The sequence below is a fragment of the Carassius gibelio genome, chromosome B21 (genome assembly GCF_023724105.1).
Source record: "Carassius gibelio isolate Cgi1373 ecotype wild population from Czech Republic chromosome B21, carGib1.2-hapl.c, whole genome shotgun sequence".
Lineage (NCBI taxonomy): Eukaryota > Metazoa > Chordata > Actinopteri > Cypriniformes > Cyprinidae > Carassius > Carassius gibelio.
In genome coordinates this window covers 10,463,158-10,471,021 of record NC_068416.1, presented here as the reverse complement: position 1 = coordinate 10,471,021, position 7,864 = coordinate 10,463,158, and the positions used below count along the sequence as shown (strand labels likewise).

The 7,864-nt window shown below is 41.1% G+C and overlaps 1 protein-coding gene across 1 annotated transcript; it reads right to left on the bottom strand.

Moving 5' to 3' along the window:
- Positions 1-349: 349 nt before the first annotated feature.
- On the bottom strand, positions 350-3,110 carry LOC127985920 (brain-specific homeobox/POU domain protein 3-like). The gene is made up of 2 exons (XM_052588133.1): positions 2,826-3,110; positions 350-2,378 (listed from the first exon to the last, which is right to left on the bottom strand). Exons 1-2 carry the CDS (start codon positions 2,943-2,945, stop codon positions 1,464-1,466), a joined length of 1,035 nt encoding a protein of 344 aa, XP_052444093.1. The 5' UTR covers positions 2,946-3,110; the 3' UTR covers positions 350-1,463.
- Positions 3,111-7,864: the final 4,754 nt, after the last annotated feature.

Sequence of the window (7,864 nt, the reverse complement as noted above, 5' to 3'; positions counted from 1 at the left end):
TTAATTCCTTTAAGCTGGGCTAACATCATGCACAAACTATTATTTAAATAAACTACAGGGACGTTAAAGAAACATCAATTCATTCGTTACTATTACGATAATCGAATTCTTTAGTTTGCTGTGCATTCGATAATAGCTACACGCCAAATTATCGCGTTGCGTATATTAGACATAATGACAGCAACAACAGGAACCATAACAAAAATCATGATCATCACATGTTTTAGTTTACATTTAGGTTTACCCGAAATGATCTCATACGTATTTATTATTATTATTATTTCTATGTGTTGTTATATTAAGCAAAATAAATAAAGAATAATAAAGCAAGTTCAGGGACATAACACACTGAGGTAAGACGTGCATGGTTTATTGAAATTTCTGTCGCGTACACAGACACAGTTAAGCACACTTTCACAAACGAAACATGTGTGGTATTCAAAATAAATTAAGCTCAAATAAATAAGTAAACAACAAAATCAATGACGTAGAAATATAAATAGGCCAAACAAATAAGAAATCGGAATCATATCTACAAAGTGCAATGAATCTCTGAATATGTTATGAAATGTTCCCATCTACAAACTTAGTGTAGTAATAATTATAATAATATCATATTATTAATAATAATAATTTAAGTGAGGACGTACAGTAGAAGGGGCTCGTCACAAAATAATTCTTAAATAATTTGATTGTCAAAGCATCGTCGAAGTGAAATTAGTTGCAACACACAAGGCTTCGTGTTTTCTATCTAGGCTATTTTACCCAAAATGTGTAAAAAAAACGAAAAGTTTAGTTTTATGCCCTATTTCCAAAATGACCATGAATGTGTCAGGACGTCAGGAATCATGAGGTAGACACAGAAAAGTATATTAAGTATGTCCGTGTGTACGTGCGTTCGCCTGTGCGTTCTCTCTTATTGCAATAGGCTACATTAAAATGAATGGAATATTCAAACTATAAATGAACACTTAACGCCTTGTAAACCATGCAATGGATCACAGCAGGACCTTCATGAATTTCTCCTGGAGCATATAGAATAACACTAAAGTTTCTAGAATGGGACATATTTTGCACAACAGCGTTTTTATCTTTCTTTCTATTCATCCTTAAAAAAAAGATTTTTGATGCGTTCTTCACACAAAGAGGTGCAGTGTATTCACAGATATGTACACATATGAATATAAAAGAGTTGTTTTGAGTTAAGAGAATAATCATTATTATTCAATTCTCGGTTTGTACAGTAATTGCAACGTTTAGTTGGTGTTGGTTTTTCTCTCGTCCTCCGTCTTCCAGAGCGTGTTGTTCTTGACAAACTTCTGGCACACTTTCTGTCTCTGGGATGTTGCCGCCCAGCTCCCATTCCAGTGTGGGAAGCGTTCCGCTTCAGCCTCGAAGAGTTTTGTTGGCTCTGTTCACTCTTATGTCTAATGGTTGAGTTTATTTAAATACATCATTCTGGCCTAGTGCGTAGCCGAAAACTTCATTCGTTTCTGCTTTTGCCTTTGATTACAAAACCACACGCGGACCACGTTTTTTTTCAGGTCCAGTTTCTCGGCAATGGCAGCGATTTTCTCCGACGAGGGTCTGGGCTGCACGGCAAAGTACGCCTCCAGCGACCGCTTCTCTGGAGCAGCGATAGATGTGCGTTTTCTCTTTTTGTCCCCGCCGTTAAAAATCTCCGGCTTGGTCATTTTCTCTCTCTGAGCCCGTTCTGCCTCCTCCAGCCACGCTTCCAGGATAGGCTTAAGGGCCACCATGTTATTGTGGGACAAAGTGAGAGACTCGAACCGACAGATAGTACTCTGGCTCAGACAGCCGACCCCGGGGATTTTAAGATTGGCTAACGCCGAGCCCACGTCGGCCTGCGTGACCCCGAGTTTGATCCGCCTCTGCTTGAAGCGCTCGGCGAAAGACTCCAGCTCCCGCGGATCAGGCTCGGGGTCTCCACCGCCGCCCAGAGAGGTGTGCGAGCCCAGGCCGTGGTGGTGCATGTTCATACTCTGCGAGTGGTGATGCTGCATGTGGTTGATTGCTGACATGTGTGAATGCGGGTGGGAAGCGGTGGAGCAAACGTCGGAGCCCGGCATGCCTCCGATAGAGATGCCGGGGGTGAGGTGGTCGAGCAGGTCGCCCTCCAGGCCCTGCGTCGGCTGGTGGTGGTGATGATGGTGGTGAGAAGTCAGCACAGACGGGTGATGAAGGTGCCCAGAAGAGGACGTGGGCGTGCAGGTCATGCTCGTCATGGTGGTCATGGTGTGGTAGGTGGCATCTGGCTTGAACGGGTGACTCTTTTGAGCGACGATGTCCACCGCCGCCAGCGCCTCGGCTCTCTGGAGCAGGGTCTCATCAAAGCCGGCAAAGATGTTACCCTGCAGCTATATGACAGAGAGCAAGCGTAAGTATCAATGGCAAACTCCAGGCTGCCAGGTTTGAGTTGCCCAATTTTAAAGAAAACGCACAACTAGATTAAGCAGCCTGTGTTTTGTTTTTACAATAAAAAGTTTTATAGAATTGAGACACTACTGCAAATCACGTAGCCTATAATGCGGCATTAAAATGGTTACACGAATAATGGCTAATTTCTAAATAAGTGCTGCTCTTGAATAATGTCTAATATTCTGTTTTTTAAAAAACGTATTAAAATAAAAGTATAAGTTCAAGAGTTATATTGGGGCGAAAGTTTATCAAACAGACTGCATTTACACCAACAAAACCAATGCACTTCTATTTTTATAAAAGTTTTAACAACTACGATTAAAATGCAAATGACTGCGGTGATAATGAATCTCAAACAATAAACACAGATGAAATATTGAACTTACCGAGGGCGTGGGCAAACATGCTCGTCGGATAGCCTCAGAACTGGAATGTAGAGGTGTGTATTTAGGTTCGTGCAAAATCGGATGCATACTAAACGGCTGTTTGCTATTCATGGACATCATTATGGCAGAAGTGAGAGAGGGTCGTTTCTCGTCTTCTTCGTTTATCTCCGTTTTGGCGCAAGCAGAACGTCTGTCTACCTTGAAGAACAAGGATAATCTAGATGGTAAATGTGAAAAGCTATGCCTGAGAAGTCTTCTTTACTGGCTGAGCTGAGCCAGGTGCGAGCTGTCACAGTCTGTGATACAGTAGGAATTTACGCAGGCACCTAAAATATAACGCTGCCTCCTTTAGCCCCGCCTCGATAGGTACAGTCACGCCCAACTACTATTACGCTACACTTAAATGTAATTGGTAAGTTTGGGATAAGAACACGCCTCTGGAGTGTCTGGTCTCGTCCCCCATCGTGTGCGTTTCGGCAGAGAAGGCGTGGCTTTAGCGCTGAGACTCTCATGGTGCGTTTTCATTGGTGCTTTGAGTTTGACAGGTTGCGCTAGATTGGTTGTATTGAACACTGCGATCTTTCTGCGCACATGCTCTTAGTTTAAATGTCTGTCACCATATCTATATTGTTAAGATCCTAGTAAATAATAATTTAAAGATCCAAATATAAAATAGTCATTGGTTCTTTTTAAAAAAAAATTATTGTACGTTTTTATTAGCTATACATTTTATCATATATTAGGCTATTTCTTTTTATACATTTTTACTAATTTATAAACTTTTATCATCGTTTGTCATACAAACTGATAAAAACGTCTTTAAACAGATGCTTTGCAGAAGTTTTGGATAAAAACACCTACCAAATAACTAAATATAGGATCAACGTAATAATGTAGAGATTGGTGTGTATGTGTGTGTGTGTGTACATAAATTTGTATAATATTCTTTCAATTAATAAATGAATTAATTAATATATGCTAAGTATTTATCTTAATTAAGATATTTTTTGTTGTTGTTGTGTTGTGTGAAGCAAGTTACTTTTTTTCTTCATGTGGCCAGCCTTAACAGTTTGGTGCATGAATTAATTATTGTTCATTTACTTTGTGGTATGCACCACAATATGGATTCTCAAATAGAGCATAAACAGGCTGGGATGATAAGAGCCCATGTACAATTAAATATTGATAAAAAATAATAATAATAAAAAACACAGGTCAAACAAATGAAAGCAGTCAATCAAATAGCTCTGACAAATGAAATGCTGGTGCCACTATCCGTTTGCTTGAATGAATGGATGAATTAAAGAAAAAGTGTGGTTAAAAAAAACACACCAAATGCTTCCAGTAGATAAAAAAGTATTTGGTTCAGTGAATAGATCACATTACCCTTCGTGCAGTGAAGCTGCTAACTTGGGAACTTCATTATTGGAACTTGACTATTTGATCAGCACCTCTTCAAAGTGGGTTGTGTGTTGCATTTTGTTGGTAGTGCATGCAAGCTGCTCTGCTTTGGCTTCTATAGAACCCACATATCTATCATTCTAATTGGTACTGAAACCCCAGACACAGACAATAAAGGTCCACAATGGAAGAAGGAGTCTCTGCGAGTGTGACTCGGAAACCTGAGACACAGACGCAGATAGCAACATCGTCCCCTCGTGCCTTGCTCTCCGGCAAGGCCTTGGCACCCGCTCATCAAATATGCATCAATGCTGCCATCTCTCCCCCAGCAACGACTGTCACCGGGGACTCCAAATGCTGAGGGACGGACAGAGAGGCACAGCAAAAGTGACAGAACAGAGAGAGAGGCCGTCTGGAAAAGAGAAGAGAGCTCAAAGCGTGAGCTTATTCATGTAGATAGAGAGACAGACATGCAGCCGAGATGATACAAGCCATACTTGTTGAATCTGTTGAGTCGTTCCCTCTTTTCCTGTCATTCTCTGCCAGACTGTCGACACTGAGTCGCAGTCATTTTCCTGATGAGTTTTCTGCAAACAAGCCTGGGGAAGTGCTTGATTATTGCTAATGGAACATTTTCCTCAATGAATATTAATGCTGAAATGGGGAATTGGTATTGGCTGTTAGGATTCCTACTCCGGATGATAAGTTGAGGTATTGAGACTGTTTGTTATTTTCTGTCATATATAGTTCATAGAAAATTAGAAAAGCAAAGATCTGTGGTGCGTTTCCTACAATGACAAAACCAACAACACGACTACAACTGTATTATGCAATGTTGGAGATAATAATTAGCTAGTTACAAAATCTGTAGCTTGAACCATATACGTTCAAAATATAGACAATAGACAACAATATAATAGTTAATAATGTCACATAGGTGGTGAATTATAACTTGTGCTAACTAATTGGGTTGAGCTTCTTGTGTTTACACTTTGAAAAAATTATATATTTTTTTTCTGCTTCCCTTGCCTAACCCTTTGATTTTTACTTTACACATTTACATTTAAATATAGCCAGACTTTGTGTTTGTGCACATGCAATGGGATGCAGTGTGGGTGTGGTGCTAGAGCTCTGAAGAGAGAGTGAAAGCAAGACATCACCACAAGCAAATATTTCTGGTCCGTTAAGCAAATGGACAAACTGCTCAGTGTGCACATGAGCGCATGCACCTCGCTTTCCTCTTTCTCCTTACTTTCTTTTTTCCATTCTCGCCCGCTCAAGCCTCCCCCCATTTCATGATTGGTGAATTATTGATAGCGTGTAAAATGTAACATTGTAGATATGTGACCATTCACCAAATCAGCGGGTTCACACTGTGGGGCTGCCGAAGGGAAGGGGTGTCTAAGCACGCACTTTAATGTAATTGCCTTTAGGGTTCCTGGTAAATATTTTATTGTCTGCCAGCACAAATTAAAGGTACAAAGTTACTGAAACGGGGTGATTCCTTACTCCGAAGCGCTGCAAAAGATGTCTTTCTGCTTGTCATTTGACTTGAAGTTTTTGGGTACCTGGGAGATGGGTCACCTTAAGTCTTATCGTTACAGGATGATGCACCTTGGGAAATGACAGAAAACAGAAGCAAGCACGTGCCTTGGAGAGCTGCACGCAGTGGTTGTAAGGGTTTGCTGTTTTGGTTCCGTTCACTGAGGCTGAAAGAGCTCTTGATTTAAGTGATCTTGGTGGAATGAAAAAAAGGAGGGGCAGGTTGAAAGACTCGTACATTGCCAGTCAGAGAGCAAAGTAAGCAGAAAGATGGGACCGAATGTGAACAGGAAAACATCATTACCTGATGGGGCAGTGGCCAAAAAGACATTAAAAATGAATGGCAGCCGACACAGATGGTAAGCTGACCTGGATGGGATGTGAAGCGTCGGTGGGAAGATTTGTATTTTTCTGTTCCACACTTAGAGAACAAATTCTCAGGTCCAGGCATGGGGATTTAGCTGTTCTAAATCAAATAAAACTGTTTACACTTTAGCAGTGATCTTTGCTTTCACTTTGGATTCTGCAAAGATACAATCACTGGGTCTTGCTAACCTTTTCTGGGCCTTGTCAAATTGTTTGGTGTAGTTGCTTTTCATGCCTCATTTCTAACTCCTTTCCCTGATTTCTTTTTTGGATACCCTCCTGTGTGCACATACTATGATCCGCATCCTTTCTCTGGCACCCCATCATTCTCTTCGCACCATTCCGCTGTTACCTGCCGTTCGCTGTCCAAACGGGATGGGCCGCACTAAGTCTGGATCAATAGATTAACTGAGTGGTTATGAATTATACAGAAGAGCCCTACAGCAGTTGAACGTAAAGAGCTTGTGCTCTTGAATTGGCGTGTAAAAGCTAAGTACAGGCCTGTTTACTTGTTCCCCGGCATGCTGGGTGCTGCACTTCAAGACCCCCTCCTTAGCCAAGACCCCTGGGACCTTAGTCAGGTAAAAACAATGTGATGGCATTGATTGTGATGATTTAAACTCAACTGGGAGAAAAATAAAAGTAGTTTAGGTTGATTTACTTGAGCATGTATGTGTTACAATAACTGCATCTTGTTGAAAGGCAGCACATAGAGTTTGCTCTCCGTGTCTTGTCACTCTCTTCTGAATCAAACCTCAGAGGAAACAGCTACAGCAATAGCATTAGTCTAATATTCCACCGCGCATGTAATTTTACATTTGCATACAATCCAACTTGGCGTCCCTCATGTTTTTTTTCCAGTTCTACAACAGTAAAACAAAGGAGGGAAAAAAATAAACAAGCAAAATGCTGTAAATATGATAGTGAAGGCATATTCATGATATGCAAATCCCGATGTAGTTTTAGCCCACAGGATCTTAGAGAGACTTTCTATGCATACGAGCAACTGTTTTCCAGAGGACACGTGTGACACATTGAGACAGATGTGTTGGGTGACTTTTACATAACTGTCAGCCGCTCGTTCAGATGCCAAATAAGAAGCTATGAAAAGAGGAAGAGGGCCAAAAGCTGAAACATTTGTCTTGGATCTCCTTTCTTCTTTATTTATTGAAATATTAATGTCTTTGCTTCAGGCCAAGTGTGTTTATGCATGCCGCTCGGAGCGTTGACCGAAATGCCGACTGATGCTCCCTCATTGATTTTTTTTTTCATTGAGGGTGTATTTGTCTAAGTAGAGGCCGCCAGTCACCCTACCACCCTCCCCGTTCTCCTGCTCCCTCTGCTTTAGTATGCTTTCCTCTTAGTCCTGGCCCCATTCCTCTGCTTCATCTGCCCTTATTAGACTCTTCAAATGGTGCTGCTTTAACTCTGCATGTCAGACACTTCAAAGGATGGCTGTGTCGATTGTTGGTTTGTGTGCAGTTGACTGTAGTGGAGTTTGTGTAAGGGATGTTGCAGACTTTATGATGTGAGTAATGAGTCGAAAATAAAGAAATAAATAGTGGAAGAATTAAGTAAGGCCTGAAGAGTACTTTCAAAAGCCCTGGTGGATATGAGATAACGTGCACAAATGTTTATCTGTGCACGTCTTGTAGTTTTTTCCCATTAGAGAAATTCACTTTAGAAGTTTAGGGACTTTTACCATCAGCTCATGTCTTTTGGGGCAAGCT